The 26920-nt window shown below is 41.4% G+C and overlaps 1 protein-coding gene across 2 annotated transcripts in view; it reads right to left on the reverse strand.

Annotated features, from left to right (window-relative positions):
• The window catches only part of LOC141761122 (diacylglycerol kinase delta), a 147770-nt gene extending 121530 nt beyond the window's left edge, over positions 1 to 26240 (reverse strand). The window contains exons 1-3 of one of the 2 annotated variants that reach the window (XM_074624373.1): positions 26018 to 26240; positions 24806 to 25127; positions 19256 to 19360 (exon numbers count right to left, since the gene is read on the reverse strand). In XM_074624373.1, the coding sequence (XP_074480474.1) occupies positions 19256 to 19360; positions 24806 to 24898 (198 nt within the window). In that variant the 5' untranslated portion in view covers positions 24899 to 25127; positions 26018 to 26240. The remainder of the gene's footprint in view (positions 1 to 19255; positions 19361 to 24805; positions 25128 to 26017) is intronic. The other variant, XM_074624374.1, reaches the window with a different exon arrangement.
• Between the last annotated feature and the right edge of the window lie 680 nt (positions 26241 to 26920).

Raw genomic sequence — 26920 nt, forward strand, 5'->3', positions numbered from 1 at the left:
TTTCCGATAGTTGTATTATCACTCTTTCCATCCACCACTATTGGTTTTGTGTTATCAGTCCTACTTGTATTAGCTATTACAGCTGCTAGACTGCTATTGTGGCTGCTTCTCTATCTCTCTCTCTCTATCTATCTCTCTCTCTCTCTCTCTCTCTCTCACTCTCTCTCTATCTATCTGTCCCCCCAGCCGGTCTCGACAGATGGCCGCCCGCCCTGCGCCCGGTTCTGCTCCAGGTTTCTTCCCAGTAATCGGGGAGTTTTTCCTGGCCACAGTGCGCTTGGTGGATCCTGTTGGGTCTCTAAACTATGGTGTACAGTCATAGACCTGCTCTATATATAAAGCGTCTTGAGATAACTTCTGTTGTGATTTGACGCTATACAAAAATAAATTGATTTGATTTGATTTGATTTGATTTGATTTGAAAGCTGTGATTGTAAATCAAGGTTATTCCACCAAATATTGATTTCTGAACTCTTCCTAAGTTAAAACATTAGTATTGTGTTGTTTAAAAATTATTATGAACTTGTTTTCTTTGCATTATTCCAGATCTGAAAACACTGCATCTTTTCTGTTATTTTGACCAGTTGTCATTTTCTGATAATAAATGATCTAAATGACAATATTTTTATTTGAAATATGGGAGAAATGTTGTCAGTAGTTTATAGAATAAAACAAAAAAAATAATTTTACTCAAACACATACCAATAAAAAGTAAAACCAGAGAAACTGATCATTTTGAAGTGGTCTCTTATTTTTTTCCAGAGCTGTATACTGTATATGGTATATCATCACATATATCAGTTCAGATCATCGAGGCAAACACACCAAAACTCTCACTCTTTGTTGTCAATCTCCATTAGCCAGCAGACAGCGGAGAGACAAGGAAGTGATGAACACTACATGCCTGTGGGGAGACACACACACACACACACACACACACACACACACACACACACACACACAGTCCTTCCACTGATTGAAAACACACGTTAGCACATTAGCAGCTCTACACACACACACACATGTTAACACAAACACAGACAAATGCACACCTGTCAACACTGAAACGTGTTCACTCATTAGGGATAACACAAACACACACACACACACAGCTGTTAGTGACTGAGAGCGCGCACAAGGTCATTAGTGACCACACACACACACACACAAGAGATGTGAGATATTATTGTCTCCTCATCATTAGCACATTTCCAAAGTGAGTTTCACTATGTCTATTAGTGTCAGCCGCTGTAGATAAGTCATCAACTTTGTCTCACGCACGCACACACACACACACACACACACACACACACACACACACACATATTTCAGAATAAAAAATAAAAGCCTCGTGTTAACAAATGAAGGGATTCTGACTATAGAAAAAACGCCTGAGGGCTTTTATTTTGAAATGAAAGCAGGAAGTGTTGATTTAAAAACAAGTTTACTTAACTTTACTTTTTTTTCATCTCCGTAACATATTCTACAGATAAACCTCGAAACTGTAGTAAAGTCTTGCTGGTATGAAGTTAATATACAGTCACTAGATCACTTTCACTGTCTGTGACATATTCTACAGATGTCTAGACATGTAAACTGTATCATGTAGCTGATATGATGTCCATATACTGTCAATAGATCACCTTCACTGTCTGTTGCTGCTGAGACACGAGAGGCTCGCGTGTAAAATAGGCGACCCTTCTATTCTATAAAATAGAAGGGTCGCGTCTGACGCGCATGAGACGTGCGTCTCATGCGGGCAGTGTGTCCACTCTAACCTGTTAACATGGACGCCGAAATAAAAAACAACACGCCACGCGAGACTCACGCGAGCCTCAAGCGGGCAGTGTGTCCACCACTCAATGGTGGAGGGGGGAGGAATGACGGGGTGAGATGGAGAGGGGAAGACAGGGAGGTTCAGACTGGAAGAGGAAGAAAAGAAAAACAGAGAAAGATAAAAACAGCAGGAGGGAGAAGAAGAGTGATGGAGAGTTGGAGTGAGACTAATAGAAAGATGTGGCGACAGGTCACTCCAGCCACCTTCTGCTGCTGATGGAAACCGTTGTGACGTTGACATCCAACATCAGTAAGTGGAAGAAGAATGATGTGACTGAACTTCATTAAAGTGTCGGACATGTCGACCCGATGTGACACAAAATGTTCACAAAACGATGTTCACACATGAAGACATCTCATTAAAGAAGCTTTGGAAACTGAAATGAAACATCCTTCCATGACAAAATCAAAGACTGCAGCTGCAGGGTCAACATCTACACACCTAACTAATGACATCTACACATCTACACACCTAACTAATGACATCTACACACCTAACTAATGACATCTACACATCTACACACCTAACTAATGACATCTACACACCTAACTAATGACATCTACACACCTACACACCTAACTAATGACATCTACACACGTAACTAATGACATCTACACACCTAACTAATGACATCTACACACCTAACTAATGACATCTACACACCTAACTAATGACATCTACACATCTACACACCTAACTAATGACATCTACACACGTAACTAATGACATCTACACACCTAACTAATGACATCTACACACCTAACTAATGACATCTACACATCTACATACCTAACTAATGACATCTACACACCTAACTAATGACGTCTACACACCTAACTAATGACATCTACACACCTAACTAATGACATCTACACACCTAACTAATGACATCTACACACCTAACTAATGACATCTACACATCTAACTAATGACATCTACACACCTAACTAATGACATCTACACATCTACATACCTAACTAATGACATCTACACACCTAACTAATGACATCTACACATCTACATACCTAACTAATGACATCTACACATCTACACACCTAACTAATGACATCTACACACCTAACTAATGACATCTACACATCTAACTAATGACATCTACACACCTAACTAATGACATCTACACATCTACATACCTAACTAATGACATCTACACATCTACACACCTAACTAATGACATCTACACACCTAACTAATGACAATGCATTATGGGTGATTTTCTGCAAAGGTTTCTGTTTGTATTTTTTGTCATTTGCCTTCTAATGATTTAAATTCAATTCAATTCAAATTATTTTTATATAGCGTCAAACCATAACAGAAGTAATCTGGAGACGCTCTATATATAGAGCAGGTCTTAGACCGTATACTATAGTTTAGAGACCCAACAAGATCTGCTGTTATTGGTAGGGCTGTCCTCGACCAAATTAATTCTTAGTCAACTAATACTCATACGATTTTGTCGACTAATCGATTCGTTGATTTAATCAACAGACGTGAAACTGAGTTTCTGAGACAGACAGCACCACTTTAAATCTGGTGTATACTCAGAAGATTCTTGGAAATAAGTCATTCAGCATGAAAAAAGCATAAAAAACGAGTGGACTTACGATACACCAACCCGACATCAAAGAAATAACAGCGACGAATTGCTGCCGACAAGTTGCATTTGAACACACGCAAAGACTTCAGCCGACAGCCAGTTAGCACGTACGTTATGCGCCTGCGTGAGAGGAAATAACTCTTCACACCAGCAGGCGGCGGTAGTCTGTATTCATCATTCTAAAAGGGAAACAGGAAGACCAAAGACGGTGGATATACAAGCCGTTGTTATGATACGTTGTTATGATACGATCGTTGGAACGATCAGATGAGATGAAGATGGAAAATGAGATGAGCCTTTTTTTTCCAACAAGCCTCTGAGACGGGCAGACTAGAGCCGACAGTGCGGGACACACCGCAAAAACTAGACCGACAGACGCTCCCCGACAGGCCCAAACTGTCCGTTGGCTTGATGTGTCAGGGCTTTAAGGTGGGCTGACCTTTTTTATTGATGCGGTTGAAAGCTCTGAAACATGCAAGTAAATGGCTCCTGAGTTGAGACAGTTTGTCAACTGTATTTTGAGAGTTTTCAAACATCTTTCGTGAATTGAATCGATCACAAATGATTTGAAAAACACCCATCAGCATCAAGGAAGCTAGAAAGACAGAAAGAAAGACAAAACAGTCAGAGGATAAAAAAACAAGGAGAGTTCTAGTAAAGAGACTGGGAGATAGATGAAGGGATGACATCATGAAAGCAAAGAAATGAAGGACAGGATGATGAACAATGGAGGTCAGAGAGGAGAGAGAGAGGGAGCATGTAGAGATCAAGGCAGGAGGAATAAAGCACAACCAGGTGGCAGCAATGAAAGGCAGCAATTGAAATAAGACAGGACATAAAAGACAAACACTGAAAAGAGAGTAAAAAATAGAGAAGGGAAGGGAATTGAGGAGTGAAACCATGTCTCCTCTTTTTGTTAAATAATCCTAAAAGGCTCCATAAAGGAACGAGGGAGTGGTCCGCCTCCATAAATGACACTTTCTTTATGCAGTTTGTTTTTAGGTATTTTTCACAAACTTCTCAACCCTTTTAGACAAAATCATTAGGTAACACTTTATAATATCATTTATAATGGTTTATGGATGGTTAATTAAACTTAGTTAATGGCTATTTTACCGTTAATGATTCAATGATTTGTAAACCTTTAAGAAATCGTTTGTAAACGACATTACAGAGACAGATGGACCAGAAATCAATTATTAACCATTAACAAAAAGTTACAAATAATGTTTATATACGTTTTACAAAAAAGTGAATTGGTTTACAAATAATATCTTAATCATTGACAAATAATTATATATATATATATATATATACTAGAAAAACAAAGTTTGGAAACTTTTGTTTGGTGGATTATTTCTCTGTTGTATCAATGCTAATGGTCATTGTATTCTACATGGTTGGAAAGCCTGTTTATTTACCTTCACAATGATGTCCAACTTGTAAGGATCATGCATTTGTGGGATGAGCAGCACAGCTGATTATGTGGGGAGCGCCCAAGAAAAATGTTCCAAAATGCTCTGCCAATGGTAAACAGTGTATTCTCATAAGGCTACCAGGAAGCCTGCACCGTCAGGCCCATTTGTGCTGGTGTCGACAACACAGACAATGGAACCTGAACATGTGGGGGAATGTCATGTTCAGTGATGAGTCCAGGTTCTGTCTGCCAAAGTTGGACGGCAGGGTCAAAGTATGGAGACGACGTGGAGAACGCTATGCTGATTGTTGCACCGATGGAGTAACAGCTTTTGGTGGGGGCAGTGTCATGGTGTGGGGGGGCATCTCCCTCACTGGTAAACGAGGCTTGTCATAATTGAAGGCCATCTCAATGCAGTGAGATATCGGGATGAGACTCTGCAGCCCATCCCATATCTCCAAAATCTGGGACCTAACTTCATCCTCCAAGATGACAACACTCACCCCCACAGAGCCAGGGTTATCACAGACTACCTCCACAATGTGGGAGTAGAGAGAATGGAACGGCCTGCCAAGAGTCCACACCTCAACCCAATTCAACACTTGTGGGATCAGCTTGGGTGTGCTGTACGTGTTAGAGTGACCAACACAACCACGCTGGCTGACCTGCAACCAATCCTGGTTGAGGAATGGAACGCCATCCCACAGCAACGTGTGACCAGGTTGGTGACCAGCATGAGGAGGAGGTGCCAGGCTGTTGTGGCTGCGTATGGATCTTCCACCCGCTACTGAGGCTCCTGACGGTGTATTAAATGAATAAAGTGTAAAATAGCCAATATGTCTTGTTTGTTCCTTGTTACTGATAGAGTTCAATCATCCAATCCACCAAACAACTCAAAAAAAGAGTCAACACCAACAGGAGAATAAACTGTTTACCATTGGCAGAGCATTTTGGCAAATCTTTCTTGACGCTACCCACATAATCAGTTGTGCTGCTCATCCCACAGATGCATGATCCTTACAAGTTGGACATCATTGTGAAGGTAAATAAACAGGCTTTCCAACGATGTAAAATACAATGCCCATTAGCATTGGAACAACAGAGAAATAATCCATCACACACAAGTTTCCGAACTTTGTTTTTCCCAGTTTATGTACAATGTATATATAGTATAAATAGAGAGAGAGAGATATTGATATATAGTATATAACGTGTTATGTGTGCAACAATAAACTGTTAAAATAACAAATTATAACATTAATAATAATTACTAAACATGAATTGTCATTATGTTGTTTGTTAACAGTAAAATAACTATTAACTAAGTTTTGTTGACTATCAATTTACCATTTATAAATGATGGTTATTATAAAGTGTTACCAATCATTATTTAAACATTTATAGAATCTATCAGCGTCAGCTACATTGCTACATTGACATTTCATTCTTGTATCAAGGCAAAGATTCAATAGAAAACCTTGTAAATTACAGTAAGTTTCTCTTCCAAGATGAGATATTTGTGATTTGAAAATGATACTTTGTCTGAGAAAATGTTTATTATCACAAAATTAAAAGAAAACATACATTATATGTTTTTAAGAAATTGTTGAAAGAAACACTTTTTGAAAGAATTTCTGAGAACCTGAATGGATGTTTTTCACCCAGAAACTCTTTTCATCTGAGCTTTTTAAGGACTTTCCTTGAATGGAAAGTGGAGTTTTGGAGAACTTCCTGCTTTTGTTGGACAGTGAAGAGTTCCCTCGTTGGACGGTCTGACGTGTCGGGGGAGAACGTGAGGTCAAATCAATAGAAAGTGAGTTGGACGGCTCCAGTTAACAAACACCAGTCAGTCAGGGCAACTCAGCATCTAGACTCTATGTGTGTGTGTGTGTGTGTGTGTGTGTGTGTGTGTGTGTGTGTGTGTGTGTGTGTGTGTGTGTGAATGTGCATGGTTGAATACACTCATGCATTTATGATTAACAGCCTATGTAGAGTCATTTCATGATAGCAAATCAATGATACACGCTGTGTCCATTGTGGATCATGGCGAGTTACAGAATACAAGCAGTGATACTGGAGGGGCTTTGAATGAGGTAAATGTAGAACTGTAAATAACTAAATTAGTAAATTAGTGGAAAGACAACTACAGTGACAATAGACTCATATTTTCCCAACAGCAGCTCCTTTAAAATGCTGCTTGGAGAGGGTTTGTATTTCCGCACTGTGAAACCCAAATGAACCTTTAGGCTCACTGTCAGAGCTCCTCTACCTGCCAAGAAAATCCTTAATTAACAAGCTTGTTTTATACTGTCACAATCCCAGTTTTAAACCTACTTTATGTACGGAATGAGTCAACAGAAAGACGGATATAGAGTTTTATAATTTGCCTGACATGGTGTGGGCAGGGTTTTCATCCCAGGTCGATGATTTGATTTGGCGATGATGATTTGGAACTAATAAAGTCACATAATATATGGTATAATGTATGCATGGTATTAAAGTCATACGGTTATACATTTGCCAAAAAATCGTAAAACGATATATGGCGTTTCCAGGTCAGGATAAACAGACAGTGAGACTGTTATCAGGTCATTAAATGGGCGTTATCAGTGGTTATCAGCCCATATATGTGGGTCAGTAGGGGCCTGCTACACCTACGAGTATGTTTTATCATCTATTTACATGGGTGATAACGGAAAGAAGGAATAAAAGAAAACAACAGCGACCTCTAGCGATCGGTAGTTGTGGAGAAGTGTGTCTCCTCTGTTAGCTGGACGTTCAGATCAGTAGTTGTGGAGAAGTGGGTCACCTCTGTTAGCTGGACATTCAGATCGGTAGTTGTGGAGAAGTGGGTCACCTCTGTTAGCTGGATGTTCAGATCGGTAGTTGTGGAGAAGTGGGTCACCTCTGTTAGCTGGACGTTCAGATCAGTAGTTGTGGAGAAGTGGGTCACCTCTGTTTGCTGGACATTCAGATCGGTAGTTGTGGAGAAGTGGGTCACCTCTGTTAGCTGGACGTTCAGATCGGTAGTTGTGGAGAAGTGGGTCACCTCTGTTAGCTGGACGTTCAGATCGGTAGTTGTGGAGAAGTGGGTCACCTCTGTTAGCTGGACGTTCAGATCGGTAGATGTGGAGAAGTGGGTCACCTCTGTTAGCTGGACGTTCAGATCGGTAGATGTGGAGAAGTGGGTCACCTCTGTTAGCTGGACGTTCAGATCGGTAGTTGTGGAGAAGTGGGTCACCTCTGTTAGCTGGACGTTCAGATCGGTAGTTGTGGAGAAGTGGGTCACCTCTGTTAGCTGGACGTTCAGATCGGTAGTTGTGGAGAAGTGGGTCACCTCTGTTAGCTGGACGTTCAGATCGGTAGTTGTGGAGAAGTGGGTCACCTCTGTTAGCTGGACGTTCAGATCGGTAGTTGTGGAGAAGTGGGTCACCTCTGTTAGCTGGACGTTCAGATCGGTAGTTGTGGAGAAGTGGGTCACCTCTGTTAGCTGGACGTTCAGATTGGTAGATGTGGAGAAGTGGGTCACCTCTGTTAGCTGGTTGGACAGCCTTTCTCTCACTGAAATGTAGAACTCCGGTAGAGCTTTCTCTGCAAAACATTTGCGACTAGGCAGTCCATATTTTGTGTTCTCGTCTTCCGCTTCCTCAGGGCTCCGGGCCCCTTCTCTCTCCGCTGCGTCCCTCCAAATACAAAAACACGCCGGCCGAATACGTCACACACACTCGCCCAGGAGAGCGGTCTGGGTGGGGGCGTAGTCTGTGACGTGTGTATCTGTGTCTGTGAGAGGGAGCCGGAGGGAGAGAAGGAAATGCCAAAGCGAGTCTCATGCCGGCGGGGTGGCTTAAAAACATTACATGACAATTTGTAGTCGATGTTCGCGATATAGTCATTTTATACACCGCGCGTTGGACAAGCCGCGATACATCGACTATATTCGATGTATCGCCCACCCCTACTGTGAAGAAATACTGATTGGTCTGTCATTTCACTGGCATGTGACACTAGACACACTGATCTGGGTCTTCTGCTCTACCAGCAGGGCTACACATCTCTGTGGAGGCTTCAGAGTGAAGAGAACAATTTATCTGCTTTGTGTTTGCGTTTGAGAATTTACTGGGAAACATTTCACACTTTTTGACCTTTAAATATTTATCAGCTTGGATGCTTTAGATCCCACTTTAGTGTTTTTAGGATTCATTCATTCTTACTTTGGCCTGTTATTCTGACAATATATTTTTGGTTCTCATTGCAAGTTTCTATTGTCTACCTTCTCAAATGTCATTTTTTGAGGAAATTAGCTTATGCATTTATTGATCTATGTGTTTTTCTTGTTCTATCTTTTCTCGTTTCATTGATACTATGTGAATTTTAAATTGATTGTTTTTATCGTTTTGTGTGCACCCATAGACTGTATATATGAAGAGGCCATAGTCACCGTGACGTCCTCATTGGTTTGTGGACTGCCATTTTGAAGCCTCAAGTTCGGTATTTTGGCCGTCGCCATCTTAATCTTTTGCAACCAGAAGTGACACAAGAGGATGGAGCTAAGCATAACCGAATGCTGAATAAGACGATTTTCAGTTGCACAAATTGTTACATTTAACTTTCATGAAGTGAAAACATACTGTGAAAGGGTTAAAGTTGTAAGATGAAAACACGAACGACTCCCAGACCGGACAACGCTGTGGTAGCGAGCTGTCAATCACAAGGTAGCCCCGCCCTAAAGCATCCCCTGCTTTATGGTCTATCTGACTCTAAATGGGACCATCATTTACATAATGAACATCATGCTGTATTGAAGAAGACTTGAAACTAGAGATTGAGATCATAAACTCATGTTTACAATGTTTACTGAGGTAATAAATCAAGAGAGAAGTAGGCTCATTTTCTCATAGACTTCTATAGAACCAGAGGAGTCACCCCCTGCTGGCTGGTAGAGAGAATGCAGGTTTAAGGCTCTTCAGCATTGGCTTCACTTCTCAAACCCGGAGGTTGCCCACTGCGTGGACCCCACGAACACTACCATCCACTCTATGGAATCTAATGGCAATCCAAATAAAAAAAAAAGAATAAAAAAAAAAAAATACAAAGAAAAAATCTGGCATTTACCAAAAATGTTTGTCATATGAAACAGATGAGAACAGCTGTACGACATCCCTTGGTTTTACTCTCTATCAACAGGTTGTTGCAGTTGCTGTTAAAGGTAGCATCGCACCAATAGACCAGAAGAAAGTAAGCCATTTTAAAGGGGACCTTATGCTTATTTTCAGGTGCATACTTTCTATTAGAACATGTTTACATGCTTTAATGTTCAGAAAAAAAATTTTCTCATACTGGCTCTCTCACCCTCTGTCTTAAGCACTGTTTGAGCTCCTGCCTGACCCCCCCCCCTCCTGAAAAGCCCAGTCAGCTGTTGTGATTGGGCAACCAAACCAAACTCTTTGGACTCCACTCCAGCTCCGCTCTAACTAGCTTTGTGGGTATGCCAAACTAGCCGCTATGCAAATGTGTTACTTGGTGACATCACCAAGTTATGGAAGAAAAGGCGGGACTTCAATCAAGGCGTTTCAGGCAGTTCAGGAGCAGTGTTTCTGTGTGGGAGAGGAACTCCCTTTGGTGTGGCCTTTGTAACTTTGCAGACCTTTTACATGCACAAACCACTATAGAACACACTGAAGGAAAGAGGAAACGGCACTGAAGCATAATAGGTCCTCTTTAAACAATTCAAAACATTTCTAAAAATGGCTTCTCTAATGTTTTATTGAGCTCGTTTGTACAGCCTTAAGGACAAAAACAATGTGTTTTATGCAATCTGTGTAGCAGCAACTGAACAACACGTCTTAAATAGCCCGGCTGCCTCCTCTCCAGTCAACCTGTTGTGACGGTAAATATGGGTATTAGAGCCTGCTGCTCGCTGTCTTATATAACTGACTCTGGATCTCTCTCTCTCTGCTACTTTCCACTCTGCCTCCATCTCTCTCTCTCCCTCTTCCACTAACTCATTTTCTCCCTTTTGTCTACCTCCATCTCTCCCTCCATCTCTTTCCATCTCTCTCAGTATTGACCCACACACTATTGCAGCTGTATCACATCAACCCAAGGGCATAAATCAAAGCGCGCACACACACACACCACTGGCCATCCCACACACTCATGCACTCTCCTCAAGCCATTTCAGTTTACCGTCCCCCCCACACACACACACACACACACACACACACTATAACTCGTCCTCATCTCCATTGCGGTGAACACCCACACAGATTTCTGCACTGGGAGCGAGATGCAGATAAAATAGAACAAATATAATGTGGGTTTGATTCCAAAGCAGGAAATCCACAGGAATGGATAAAAAAAACGGTGTTACCTGTTGGTCACCACTCAAAACGCCAGAAATACGACTGGTTATATAATCTGATGGTGCTGCTATTTTAGAAGGTTTATTTGGGAAGCAGAGAAAAGTTCAGATTTATTGATTGCTCGCATCTAAAAAAGATGCTCCAAAAACAGTCCCGTAATAGGAGAAATAATAAGATGGAAATAGGAAAAAGGTGTGATGGGGTTTAGGTTGCTGGTGTTTATTTTAATGGTATGTTTTAGTGGGAGACACCCACTGATAAATAAATAAAAATGGACAAATGACATTTAAAAAAATAATAATTAAAGAGTGCAGAGCGAGAGAAGAAGACAAACAGGATGAGGAAGAAGAGGTGTGATAGAAGTAATAGGAATGATCCTGGAGGAGAGATGGGGATATAAAGGTAGAATAATGAAGACATAAACATGATGAAGGGACTCCCCTTTTCTGTGTGTGTGTGTGTGTGTGTGTGTGTGTGTGTGTGTGTGTGTACGTCCATTACAGCTTGTGATCGACCTAGTCAAAGCCACACACACAAATCACAATCGCACACAATTTACAGGAGCTGTTTGCTCTTCCGCCTCATTCTCTTCCTGTGTCTCCTTTATTTTCCACACAGTAAATGAGAGCAAGGCAAACAGGAGGAGGAGGAGGAGGTGAAAAGGAGGATGGGAGAAAAGAGGAAGAAGAAAAGAGTGTGAAACCTTATGTAACTGAGCCTGGGGATAGAAAGAGAAAGACAGACAAAGAGAAAGTAAAGAGGAGGTCACAGGTCACTCACAGCACATACACTTATGTAGCTAACTACAGACCTTTGTTACACCTGGTGACACAGTTGACAATTTGTCTCTCTAAAATCACTGAGTGCACAAAACCTTAGAAGCATCAAATGTAGCATCACATGTCCATATCCAACAAGCCAACTGCTTCCTGTGGCAAACAAGATGCTGCTTCTTGACATAATTCATAAACCCTGCACTCTAAAACAGGCAGCAGATTATGTATCAACAAGCAATACTAGAGTCAAAGACAGATGACGACGAACAACCAGCATTGCTCAGCAGATAGTTGCATGGTCATGAATAGCAGTGAATGTCTGATTGAGATAAGCTAATGTGACGTAGCATGGTGTATTAACGGAGATAAAGCAAGAACAGTTCCTGCTCTGTTCTGGAACTCATCTGATTTCCACGTCTATGGCTCCAAATGTCTGCATTTTTTTGTGGAAATGCTTTTAGGATGTTAATTGATGGTAAGTATTTGTCCTAAAATAGATTAAGTAAACAAATACGCCCAAAACATGGCTGTGTTTTCAAGATCTGATGCATCACTGTATTGATTACGTATACTGGACTGTGAATTCTGCTGTGTTCTACAATAAAGCATCATATATAAAATATATATCTGGATGTAATGGATGCTATTGATTGGCTGTTATATGTAGAGCTGCATGTTCACTTGTTGGCACAAAAACATACACACTTGTACTTCTAACCTTTTAAGAACCTCCCATTTACTAAATAAAAACCCTAAACTATTATAATAAATAAAGATAACAGTCAGTGCAGGCTATTCATATCAGGCCTAACCATGACAATAAACAGTACATATGGTACTAAATAAAGTTTTGTTTTTCTCTTTCACTTCTTAAATTAGTCATGTTGGTTAGAAACATTTTGAATAACTCAAATTAGAAACGGACTTCCTTATTCGAATGTGATCTGTGAAAATTGACACTATCACCTCTGCTCTGACATCAGATGTCACAGCAGCTGCTTTTCTCTTTGTTTTAATGTTTTTAAACAGCTGACCATCTATATATGAGCATCTCTTTATATATACTTTCATGTTATGGGTATTTTTGCCTTTATTTGATATAATATTAATCCCATAAAACAGTATAGTCTAGGAGCAGACAGGAAATGTGGGGAGAGAAAGGACATGACTTGCAACAAACTGAGGACCTTGCGGTTTACGAGGTACACGTCTTAGCATTAAGAGCATTTTTTATATTAAAAACTAAACATCAGGGCTATTAATAATAATAACAATAATAATAATAATAATAATAATAATAGTTTTATTAGGGGTGTAACGGCACATAGAAGTCGTGGTTTGGTTCATACCCCGGATTAGGAGCTCTGTGCTAGTTCAGTACAGCGGGAGAAAGCTCCAAATGCATAAGGATATGTTTCCTTTCATTGAAATAAAAGAACAGACAGTTAGTGTGCTTGTTGGGGACGGAGGTAGTGCACATTTGGTGAACTATTTTCATTCTATAGATAAGGAACATTTCAAACACTTCTGCATTATACATACGAACGCTGAACCAACACCCAAAAAGGCAAGAGGTCAGAGCAGAGCAGGAGCAGAGCAGGAGCAGAGCAGAGCAGGAGCAGGAGCAGGAGCAGGAGCAGGAGCAGGAGCAGGAGCAGGAGCAGGAGCAGGAGCAGGAGCAGGAGCAGGAGCAGAGCAGAGCAGGGGCAGAGCAGAGCAGGAGCAGAGCAGGAGCAGAGCACAGCAGGAGCAGAGCAGAGCAGAGCAGGAGCAGAGCAGGAGCAGGAGCAGGAGCAGGAGCAGGAGCAGGAGCAGGAGCAGGAGCAGGAGCAGGAGCAGGAGCAGGAGCAGGAGCAGGAGCAGGAGCAGGGCAGAGACAGGAGCAGAGCAGAGCAGAGCAGGAACAGAAGCAGAGCAGAGCAGAGCAGAGCAGAGCAGAGCAGGAGCAGAGCAGATCAGAGCAGAGCAGAGCAGAGCAGAGCAGGAGCAGAGCAGATCAGAGCAGAGCGGGAGCAATCAGCTGTTTGGATTGGAGAGGGCACAACATGCGGAAATGTTCTCAGACTCAGCCCAACCAAAACAGAACAACTCGTAAGAAAGTCCGACACGGACCGGAAAACCATCTGCTGCAAAGTTGAGGCAAACACACCCCACTACAGGCACAATTGGAGTGCAACCTACTGGTTGTCATTAACCGGCTTTGTTTGTGGCCACCTCTGTAGGAACAGGATCTCTGTTGCACTACATACTACGGCTAACGGATACATAAAGTCATCTATGGAGAAGCCGTGCACACCCCCAGATAACAGATCATAATTAAATGTGTAGCAGCACATTTTCAATAGTTATGAATGTTTGACGCTATCAAACTACATGTCTATTAATTGTACATTGCAAGGACACCGAATATAAACAAAGCAGGTCCAAAACTAGTGCACAAAGATCCTGTCTACAGCTAACCTCTGAGATTATAACCAATGATATAATAATCACTGAGGTTATGGAGGCTATATACACCTTACATGCAGTTGCTTCAGACCAAGATTTGTATGTATAAATTCTGGGCCTTAATGTCTGTCACCTGTCCTGGAAAATTAATCTATCAGCTGTTTTTGATTCATATTACATTTCTTATCTAAACATGCCAGGCCTGTTTAGATCAAATATAGACTAGGCCTATATTTATTTATTTTTTCTCTATAATTTCACTTGAAACTGTTTTGTTCATTTTGCAGAATTCTTAATAAAATGAGAAAATACTTTTTATTTGTCAAATAATGAATTCACACAGGAGTAAACAAAAAATAGGCTTTATTTCATATATTACCAGAAAACATTCTTTATGGTGATCGTTATCGAGACATGAAATGACCTATATCGGCCATAGCGCCCAGCCCTAGTTCCACCTCGGCTATATTTAAATATTCAAAGCATCAGAACATTTATGATGCCGGTGATGCCGTCGGATGTTGATTAGCATGTTGGATGTGTTTCCATTCACATCCCTACAATGGTGGAGCGACACGACACATCGTCCTTGTCTTATATACAACTCTCTTGCTTTTGCTGTTGTAGCTGACCGGTGACCTGCAGACGAGTTTTCAGCTCCAGCGCTTCATTTGCGCTCCCCATAGTGTGACTGACCCGCACGCCAATCTACTGTGCTTAATGTGCTAACTCCAGATGTTCCGATACCATTCTTTCCTTCCCGATACAGATTCCGATACCTGAACTTGCGGTATCGGCCGATACAGAGTATCGATCCGATACCAACGTGATAAAAGATATATATAGTTATTATTATTATTATTAGTAGTAGTAGTAGTAGTACTAGTAAACAGCTGTCTACTACTGACCATGTATGGATGTGATATGATTACTATCTGTGTTGTCGGGCGTGGCTCAGGTTGAACCCTGTAAAACATGAATAAATACATACAGAGAATGAAGGAAATAGAACTTTCTTTTATTATTCAGTTTGACTATACAGTGGATTTTCCACAGTGAAATAGATTTCCAAATGGTTGATATTTTCCCCGCTCTCACTACCGTTACACTCTCCACCAGCACCGCACTGTTGTTGTTTGCTATCGATCGCCACGTGACAAACTACCTGCAATCAGTTCTTCTTCTCTGCTCTAAAACAGTAGTAGCCAGAGGCAGCCATGATACATCCAGGGCGACAGCACGGTGAAGGCTGCTGTTTTGGAGCGGGAGAGGAGAACAAATTTACGGTTGAGCAAGTTGATTTTTCTCTGGGTTAATAAATGAGGGTATCGGATCGGTGCATAGACTGACGTACTCGCTGATACACAATACCGAATTTTGGGCAGTCTCGGACAAATTTCCGATACTAGTATCGGTATCGGAACAACTCTAGTGCTAACCTCAGAATATGTGGCCTATGGCGTATGGCTAAATGTTTGAACTTTGTTCCTGCATTACGTACATCAATCTACATACCAACATATTCTGTGTGCGGCTACGTACACCGGAACACCATTACAGCCAAAGGGTGTGTCTTATTTTCCCTGCAGGATGAGTTGGTGCAGGACTAAAAAAACTAGTTCTACACAGTTTTAGACCTTAGGTCAAAAACTGAAACTGATTCACACAGAAGATCTGTAAACAAGAACACACACGTACAGCAAATCAATCTCCATCATCAGTCTTCAAATCCAGTCAGACAGGCTGACGTTTACAGAGTCAGCCAATTAGCACATCTCCAAGGTCACATTCACTTTGATTACAAAACAGCAGCAACAAAACATTTACAGTGTGAGCATTTGCCCATCACATACAGCTGGCTGCCAGGGCAGGGCTGGTGATTTTACTACCATTTCCTGAAGGCTTAACATGACACAGCAAAAATAATTAACAAGTTTCATGAACTTGTGCATCAAGAAATCCATTCAAACTAAAAATATATTTAGTCTGAAATCATGGCTATTATACTCAAATGTAAAAGAATGAACTTGTAAGGAGGGACTAAAGTGAGTCTTTGACTTCTAGTGAGATAAAAATGATCTCTGCTGATGCCCCCATGTCAAAAAAACCCAAAGATATTTAATTACAGCCAACAAGAATGTCTCCAGAGCGACATGGAAATGACACGCCTCATCTTCTGAGGGCTATCGCTGCATCTGTGTAATTATTGAGGGACTTATGGGTGAATTAATCTAATGGTGTCAGGATGTCGTGTCACACTTGATAAGAATTAGCACCTTCTTAACAAGTGTGAGGGGAGGCGGCGCATGACACGGGGACTAAGAGGCTGTTTAGTAGTACAACCCCAAACACACACATATATGAGCCCAAAATACACTCACACACCAATATGCTCCCCCACATGTACCAAACAAACAAACACACTAATCCGCTCAGGCCATTGTTATCACTGCAGTGTAATCCTGGAGTCCATGACTAGTTTAATCTAAGTCACATGACTGGAGGTACACACAGTCTAATCAACGCACGCACACACACACACACACACACAAAACTAATCATAGCACTGTCAAATTTGATTGACAGATGGTGGATCTGAGATCCTTAGCCGCCACTAGCAGCAGCCTCTTTCAGCCAATAGGAAAGGAACTGCGTGATGACGTCATCACACCGAAACTGAATACTCCTGTCACATATAGCGAACTCGCTACTGTTTGTAAAGCTATCCCAGATGATCTGTCCCCCATATTATATATATATATATGTATATATATATATATATACACACTGTATAGTCAATAAGACTTGAGAAATTGAATTTAAAAATCCCACATAACATGTATGCCACTATGTTTTTCTGTCATGTTTGATGTTTACTGTACTCTACTTTTTGTATAAATTAAAAATTAAATTTTTGTCCAATTTTAGTTCATTTTCAACAATACATATATAAAATATACCATATAAACACAATTGTAAAATTCCAGTTGAAGATTTCAACCTGCTACAACCTAAAAATTGCGTTAATGCGTTCAAGAAATTATTGACAGCCCTAGTTATAAGTAAATTTTTTAAAATACTTTAATTTAACTATTTTGTATCCGTTATTGTAGATTTATCTAGTTTGTTGTACCTTACATGTACACCGTTTAATACTTACGATGTAACGGAAATTCGTTTAGATTAATACAGTTTTTTTCTAAATTAAAATAAAAATCATATTGTCTTACTGTGCGTTCCAACAGCCATACTACCATACTGTCAAAAAAAAGATTTAGTATGTCCCAATACATAGTATGTCAAATACATTGTGCCAAAAATACCAGGATGTCCTACTACATCCGCTCATATTTTGCAGTGTGCAAGCCAGCATGCTTTTCTGGCTATTCTGACCCACAATCCTCTGCGCAGCAGGTAGATAAGAAAGAAGGTCAAAGTTCAAGGCATAATGTTATGACAAAGTCTCCTAACTGTATGTATACTGCATACAACAGGAAGTACTTTGTGAGGGAGGCTGTAGTCTGGACTATTAAAAGAAAAAGCAGCCATAATCTTCTACTGGCTGACTTGTTAGAGACACAGAAACAACTGACACTAAAAAAAGGTTAAAATATTCTCCTACTTCCTGCCCCGAGACCCTGAAACCATGGCAACACTGTATGGTGTTCTTACGCCCTTATATGGGCGTGCACATCACCCTAAACACCACATTACAGCGGTGTCCAATGAGATTAGCCGATCAATACCAGACTGATATCCAATACCATTATCTGCTCCAGGAACAAATGTGGCATTATGGGATGCCGGTACCATGACGACAGGGGTTGCCAGGTATCCTGTGTTTGCTATTGATCGGAGCATGATTTACAGTTGACGGTCAATGTGGGTAATGGATAATGAGTTCAACACATGTATGATGATAGTTTGGACAGCTGTCATCTGTGTGTTTGCTTTGGAAATAGTGCAGATATTAGCTCATCAATAAATAATGAGGCAGATTAGTGTGTGTGAGTGGATTTGCCAGTAAGAGGCTGATATCAAACCATCAATATCTTCCTGTAAAACACAGTCCAGACGTCAAGAAGCAGCTATCAGAGAGAGAAAGCTGTCACTGTGTGATTACGTCACATCGGCTATCAGAGACTTGAACACAACTCACAAGTCATCACGGTGGCGGTAAGAAAGGAAAACGACGCAGCCAGGAAGTGGGCAAGGCCTGAGCAGGAAGTCAGCTGACCTCAGCAGACGCAGACACATCGGATAAGATACAAGTCTGATTCAAGTGTTCAACACCAGAGAGAGACAATCGAAGACACAGAAGACACATTGTGCTACTGATGCAGCAAACAAGTTAAATCCAAGTTAAAGCTTCATAAAAGCAAGAGTCCTTCAAATCCACATGCACACATCCACATGCACACATCCATTCTGTGGTGAGATGTTTAAATCTTAATATCACCTCTTCAATAAATGAGCAACTCAAATGTTTGAATCAGGGTTCCCAGCGGGGCCCTGATGAAACATTCTACAACTTTCCCATAGAACTTTCATCCCTCCCTGGTTTGCTAATGTTACTTTTTACCTTGCAGGAGTTTAATATGTATAAAGTCAAAAAGCTCTCCAAAAAGGTACGATATTCAAAAAAACTACATCTAGAATAGAAGATGGTGAAAGAATAAACTGTAGGATTCTCTGATATTCCCAGACACTTCTCTGGTAACACTGTTAAAACAGATCAAAAAAAGGTATAATCTCACCCACACACACACATTTATCCTCTTTCACTCCGTCTTTTCCTACCTTGGCACGTATCTGTCCCGAGGTCGACACTTTGCGGATCAACTTGTGTGACGTCTCCTCTTGTTCCCCGTCGCTGTCTGATGACTCTTCTCCAGCTTCTCCAGCCTGGAAGAAGAAGAATAAAGAACAATTACTGAAAATCTATGTTGGATAATTGTCAGATATTACCAATATACAATATCTAGAGGCCTGTGAAGAACAGATTTACTGAATTTGTAGGTCTTTACCACCCAGAACTCATGTGAGCAGCCTGTTCGCACGAAAAAGTGTATAAATGACATGATAATGTGCAATAAAAAGCGTGCAATAAGAACGCCGTTCTTGCATTTTGCATGTTAATGCATCCGTGTAAATATGCTACGCTCAGAGCTAGTGACGTAGAATTAAAAGTGAGAGAGACTATTTATGTTAGGCAGGAGGGGAGGTGGGGGGGTCAAACAAACACAGGACTTTTTACCAGGAGACCGGTGTTCAAGACCGGGGGTTTGTTTTGTAAGGTGACATTTGTGACGTGTGTTTTTCTGGACTTATTTTAAGCCAAACAATGACGTTTTTCCTAAATCTAACTAAGTCGTTTTGTTGCCTAAACCTAACTGCGGATGTTCCCGTAGTTTTGTTCTGAGGCATACAAATTACACTTAAAAAGCGGCGTACAAATGACACACGACAAGTAGGGCTGCACAATTAATCGAATACTAATCGCGTTCATGATTTTGGCTTCCCACAATGAAATGAACATGATCGCTGTAATGTTGACGTTTAAAATGTGCGTTCTGCTCATAGAGAACTCTGCGGCGTATCAAATCAAGCGCTTCCTAAAGTAACAGCCAGCCGGTGATCCAGATGTTTTGGCTTCACTTTTAGGTATAGATATTATCTATACAACCAGCGTGTTTATGATTAAATAAAGAGCATAAAATAGTTTACCTAGCCTCTTAATGTTGCTAATTTTGCTCTCAAAGTGTACCAGATTGATGCTTTTAACTTTAAAATATAGCTAACAAAGGGGTAGGGTGAATATTCCTGTAATTTTTCATATTGCAATAAACAGTATATAGCAGGAAAAAATATTGCAAAGTGATTTTCTTTCCAACATGCAGCCGTAATTTGTACATTTGCAGGAATGTAGCACAGCATGGAAGTGAAAACAGTGCTCTGTTTAATTTAATGTTAAAGTGCAATAAAACATATGTTGAAGCTAAAATCTGGTGTGCGGTGAGATTTTAAATCAAATCAAATCAATTTATTTTTGTATAGCGTCAAATCACAACAGAAGTTATCTCAAGACGATTTTAACTATCTACAAGTGTCAATAATAAAAATAGTTGTAGGTAGAGCCTTAGCCTCCATTTAGAAAACACTGAGGTGATGAGCACAAGCAGCCCTTTCACACCAAATACTGCTGAAGAAACCTTCACATTTTGGATTCATCTGGATATTTTTGCATGTTTAATTCTTTCAGCTTTTGTAAAAGTGTCATCTGTCCAGATGTCCAGATTGTTCTCTACTCCACTGGGCACTGGGGTGGTCGCAAGGCCTTCTTGATTTTAAGGGGTGTAAGACAAGTGCAACTTTAAAACAGAAAATGTAAACTTCACTTTAGGTCTCTATATTCCTAAAGAAATACAGTGTTTATGCTCAACGTGTTGTTCTTTGCAGTATTCTCTGAAACGCCAAAGGGCAAACAAACAAAAGATTTCTGTGAAGAAGCAAGAAGTCAACGAGTGTGACCAGCAAAACTCCATAAACCAAACGCCTCAATACTGAGGAGGAAGTGTAATTAACTGTTAAAGGGACTGTTTGTGACTTCTTACACTCTTAGAAATCATTGCGGGTCGGTGTCCCATGCACGCTCGCATGTGGCTACGCTGTTCAGACTCAGACTCCAACACAAACTGCTCGGAAGCACCAAAACCGAAAATTCTATCTAGTGAAGCCCGTCTGTTAAACAGTGTTAACTCTTCCTGCTCCGGCCACCCCGACCACGGCCAGAAGACACAGGGGAGACCGTAGCTTTGGTCTCCAGGGCCTGAGTCTCTGCTGTACACTGATCCTCTGCCTGCCTTCACTCACACACTGCGCTCGTTCTCACTCGCTCTCTTGCTCCACCTCTCACGTGTGCATGCTGCTCACTCCACACTGCAGAAGAGTTAGTTTAGCTCTGAGAATATCTAGTGAGTGGACGTTTGTGCAGAAATAACTGCTGCAGCTCCTCCAGACCAACAGAGGTTTCCTGTGTCTTGTGAAGTGACGGGGCTCTGCAGAGAGAAACATTATCGTCTCCGACCAAAACTTCGGCGTCTCCCCTGTTCCCTCCGCAGTCGGGAGGCTGAGGCGGGAAAAGCCAACACTAGGATCAGCATTGATTCATGGAGAGACCTTTGTCTGGTCAGCTAACATTACTGCCAAGCAGCTGAAATATAGAGTGATATTGTGCTTTTAGCTGACGTGTGTCTCCTCACTGTGTTGAGCGATGCTCCTTCATGTCTATGTAGAGCGAGCACAAGCGCCAGCAACAGGACGCTGACTTTAGTTGACTTAACGGCAACAGGTGTCGCTGTTAACAAGACATTTATGATTCTTACAAACAGTCCCTTTAACCCATATCTCATATTCATGGACATACTTTATCACCTTTTCTACAATCCCTGTAAAGAAAGGAGTCAAGTATTAAATGTATTAGAATGAAACAAAGGTTGAAATGTTAAATATCCTGTAAACAATTTGATTTCCTGCTGTTAAAGCACTTCAAATCAAATTGGCCGTCTTTCTAATTAATTATTTTACTTCTAAATTGAAGTTATTTGCTTTTATCTTATTTTGGCCATCATGTCTGAAAAGCCCCGCGTGCCAGTCACAAACATTCAGAGGTGCGTGACCAAGCGCTGCGACAGCTCGCGGAGCCTTCGCGCCTTACACACAATACGTGATGATGTCATTTTGGGCTCGCGCACCCTCTGGCCGAGAACACTACTTACTGCTTAAAGCCCTGCTTAAGACTTTTTCATGGAGAATTGGGAATCACTGAATGTCTGGAATCAACTGGTCAACCATTGTGTTTGTACTTGATGCTCATAAAAATAAATCCCACTGAATGGGAAACTAAAGATTCTTGTTCTCACGTTGACTGACTGAGTCTCTCAGACTGTTTGACCTTGACTTGTTCATTCTGTTGCTTGCTGTATGAACACTTAGGTTACGTTCTGATTCATCACTTCCTGTGTGCTGTGGAGATTCAACTGCTTACTTAGATAGATTTTAGGGCTGTGTATCGGCCAGAATCCTGTGATACGATACGTGTCATGATACAGGAGTAACGATTCAATATATTGCAATACTGTAAGCCAGGCGATATATTGAGATTTTTTTATATTTAATTTCAGGAAAACTGTGATAGTATAAAGGAGACACCAGAAATAAAGCATTTCAGAATAGGCAAAAATAACACATTCACACTGCATGCAAAAAACTGCATGTGATTATCATAAAGAGGGCATGTCTGTAAAGGGGAGACTCGTGGGTACCCATAGAACCCATTTACATTTACTGATCTGGAGGTCAGAGGTCAAGGGACCCCTTTGAAAATGGACATGCCATTTCCTCGCCAACATTTAGCCCAACTTTGGAGCGTTATTTAACCTCCTTGTCCACAAGCTTGTATGACATGTTGGTAACAATGGGTGTGTTAAGTTTTGTAGTTTCATACGATAACCAGTGACTTTATTCTTGCTTTAAAAACGAGCCCGCCACAACCTCCAAAGTTTTGAAAAAGCGTCCGAGCCCGACAGCGGGCCATCGGATTTTTAAGAGTTTAATTAAAAATCAGTACAGCGTTTTGGAGAATCGTTACAGTATCGCACAACATAATATCACGATACTTACGTGTTTCGATATTTTCTAAAACCCTTAATAGATTTGGATGTCCAATGTTGAGATGATGCTCAAGATGAAGCCCTTTTTTGTTTTATGTCAAATGCATAAAAAATAGAACTGTCAAAATGAACGTGATAATAATGCATCAACGCAAATTGGTTTCAACCACTAACTTCTTTAAACAATAGCTTTAAACAATTGCTTTAAACGCATTAAAGCAATCGATCTTTTGGTGGCTGTAGCGGCTCAGTTCTAAAGCTAGTGAAGATCTTGGCATCATATGAAACTTGAAACCTAAAAAATCTATTAGGAGGTTAAATAACGCTCCAAACTTACGCTAAATGTTGGCGAGGACAAACTGGCATGGCCATTTTCAAAGGGGTACGTTGACCTCTGACCTCCAGATTCATTAATTCATTCATTCATTATCTGTAACGGCTTATCCCATTCGGGGTCGCGGGGGGGCTGGAGCCGATCCCAGCTAACATTGGGTGAAGGCGGGGGGGCTGGAGCTGATCCTAGTTAACATTGGGTGAAGGCGGGGGGGCTGGAGCCGATCCTAGCTAACATTGGGTGAAGGCGGGGGGGCTGGAGCCGATCCTAGCTAACATTGGGTGAAGGCGGGTACACCCTGGACAGGTCTCCAGACTATCACAGGGCTGACACATAGAGACAGACTCACGCTCACATTCACACCTACGCCCGACCAACCTGAGCACCCGGAGAAAAGCCACGCTAACACGGGGAGACATGTCCACTAATAATAATAATAATAATAATCACATGCAGTTTGGGGCAAGTCATAGTCAAGTTAGCACACTGACACACTGACAGCTGTTGTTGCCTGTTGGGCTGCAGTTTGCCATGTTATGATTGGAGCATATTGTTTTATGCTAAATGCAGTACCTGTGAGGGTTTCTGGATCAATATCTGTCATTGTTTTGTATTGTTCATTGATTTCCAATAATAAATATATACATACATTTACATAAAGCAGCATATTTATTTGATAAGAGTATTAAATACTTGACAAATCTCCCTTTAAGGTTCATTTAGAACAGATAAAAAATGTGTGATAAAATATATTAATCGCTTGACAGCCCTAATTTAAAATGACTTATTTACATATATTCTAAAAGATGTTTTTAGCAGCTGAAAGTCGTATGGGCTGTACAGTATGTGTCTTATTTCCCCTGCGGGATGAGTACAGTTAATTGTATATGTAGGAGCAGGCAGGTGTGGGATTGAAAAACCAGTCTTGCACAGTTGTAGGCCTAAAGTCAAAAACCCAACTCACAAAGATATCATTTTAATGTTTATATTATTTGGGCTATAATGTGTTGAAGATTTATAACTCCAATGTTGACAAGATGTGAAATAACTCCAAGTCACAATAAAAAAGTTTAAAAATTAGAAATAAATAAGTATTTTAAATCTTAAAATCAGTTTTCTACCCCTCGTCGTCAAATTAAGCTGTTAAAACGTTTCAAAATACAACACAAATAGAGATTTTATTAAGCATGAAGGCTTTTTCTCTGATTCTGCAGGGTTTGACCACTTACTGCATTTGGAAGTGAAACCTGTTCCCATTATTTGCACAAAGAAAGTAAACCGGTGAGAATTATGACTCTTTTCTCTTCTTCACTTTGCACAGATCAGCTTTAAAGCAGTACTTACAATAAGGGTCCTTTCAGAGTCCGCTTGCAGCGACCCCAGCGACTCGCCGTGCTCCGCCACATACAGGACGTTGGGGTTCAGTTTGGAGGCCATGGCGAGCTTGCCGTCGAAAGGAAAGAATAGATGGGTGGAGAAAGAGAGAAGTGTGAAAGGAATGGATGAAAAGTTTGCCAGTTGCAGAGGAGGAGGAGGAGGAGGAGATGGAAGAGTGGAGTTTGGCGAGGTGAGAGCTGCTTGGCGAAGTAGAGGAAGAGAGGAGAGGATGACGAATGGGACAGCAGGCTCCGGGACGCCACACTCTTGCCGATCTCTCTATCCAACTCTGGAAAAGATGGAGGGATGAGTTATTGATTAGGAGAGAAAAGCTCACTGGAGGGTTTTTTTGGAGGGGGGGGCGGGGGGGGGGTTAAGGAACATATAAACTTCTTCTTCTACTGTTATTAATTTCTTCCTCCTCCATCACACTCTTTCAGTTCAGCTCGGAGAGACAATGACGGACCGCTTGTCGTTCTCGGTTCCTCTTTTACTTCTTCCTGCGTTGGTGAGAAAACACTTTGAGGTTTTACAGTTCAGCGCTGTTGTTGTGATGCAGAGCGGCCCTTTAGGCAAGTAACACCAAACCATGAAGATGATGGTGAAGATGAAAGATGATGGTTGTATATACAGTGATCATCACAGGATCCTGCATGCAGTAACATTACATATGGGACCATGTTGATCACTAAGTATCATATTTGAGCATGCACACAAAAAATATGTAGGCTATGTGCGCGTGCATGGGGGCGCGTTCCCTTGATTACGATGTGGACACGTTATTCAAAAAGCTGTCTGCAGCTCACTTCCCTGCCGCCCCCGTTCACACCAAACTTCATGTTAAAAACACACCAAAATAACAACAGTGCACGCACGCGCAGCTTGTTTCACGTTTATGTGGCTTTCAGCTCTTCAATCTAAATGTTTGGAGTCATAAAGAGAAACGGATGCACAACAGGCGGTCCTGCGCTTCAGCCAGCTCGATCATTCATTCCGTGCGTGTCGCCGTTTACTGCTCAACACAAATGTCAATATCCAATTCAACTCGTGCATGTCCGTGCAAAACGGGCTCAGCTGTCACAGACGCGAAAACATTGATGAGCGACCTGGACGGCCACCGTCACCTCCTCTGCACAAATAAAGCCCCTCGTGTGTCGATGGAATATGAAGATCATTTACCTCCGCGCGTTAATCTCGTCCTCCGGCTGCTCCGCCGGACGGAGGTTAATCAGCGGCGGCGGCGGCGGCGGCTCCCGCTCCTGTTGCCCGGCCTGGGTCGCTCGTCAGCCGGCGTTTTGGTGCTGGCGGTCAGCAGCAGCAGCAGCGTGCGGGTCTCTCCGGTGGTGCTCGCCTTGCAGAGAGAGACGCGGTCATACGCATAGCGGCGGAGCAGATCTGAATCAGGTAGGAGGAGGAGGAGGAGGAGGAGGAGGGAGCAGGGGGCGAGGGGCGAGGAGAGAGGAGAGAGAGAGAGAGAGAGAGATTAGAAAGCGGCCGTGTTGAATCGCTGTTCCGAGGTTAAACGGAGAGCAAATAACGCGCACACGCACGCATGCGCGCGCAAGAGAGACACAGGCCCTAATGTAAACACAGAAACATCAATTAACAACCAGATGCTAACAGATGTGCATCATTAAGTGAGGAAAAGAACAAGTGACTGAGCTCCTGACATCATCAACAATAGCGAGTATAAAATTACAGCACTGACTGGAAAAGTAAAAATCGATTAATATCACATTTCTTTTCATTGAAGTGCAGACTAGTGTCTCCACAGCTAAGAAGTGCTGGTGTAAAAGCCCTTAAAGGTCCCATAATGTAAAAAGTGAGATTTTCCATGTATTTTACATTATTACGCAGGTTTAAGTGTTTTATAAATACTGTTAAACTATCAAAACCTTCAATATACGGAGAAACACACACAGCCCGTATTCAGAAATTGTGCGTTTGAAACAAGCCGTTAGGATTTCTGTCCATTTGTGATGTCACAAATATACAATATATAGACCATTATACGGTTTTAAACGTAAACATTCTTAATGTGTCCCAGTTTATTTCCTGTTGCAGTCGATGTAAATAACATCA

The sequence above is a fragment of the Sebastes fasciatus genome, chromosome 22, assembly GCF_043250625.1.
Source record: "Sebastes fasciatus isolate fSebFas1 chromosome 22, fSebFas1.pri, whole genome shotgun sequence".
In the NCBI taxonomy this organism is placed as follows: domain Eukaryota; kingdom Metazoa; phylum Chordata; class Actinopteri; order Perciformes; family Sebastidae; genus Sebastes; species Sebastes fasciatus.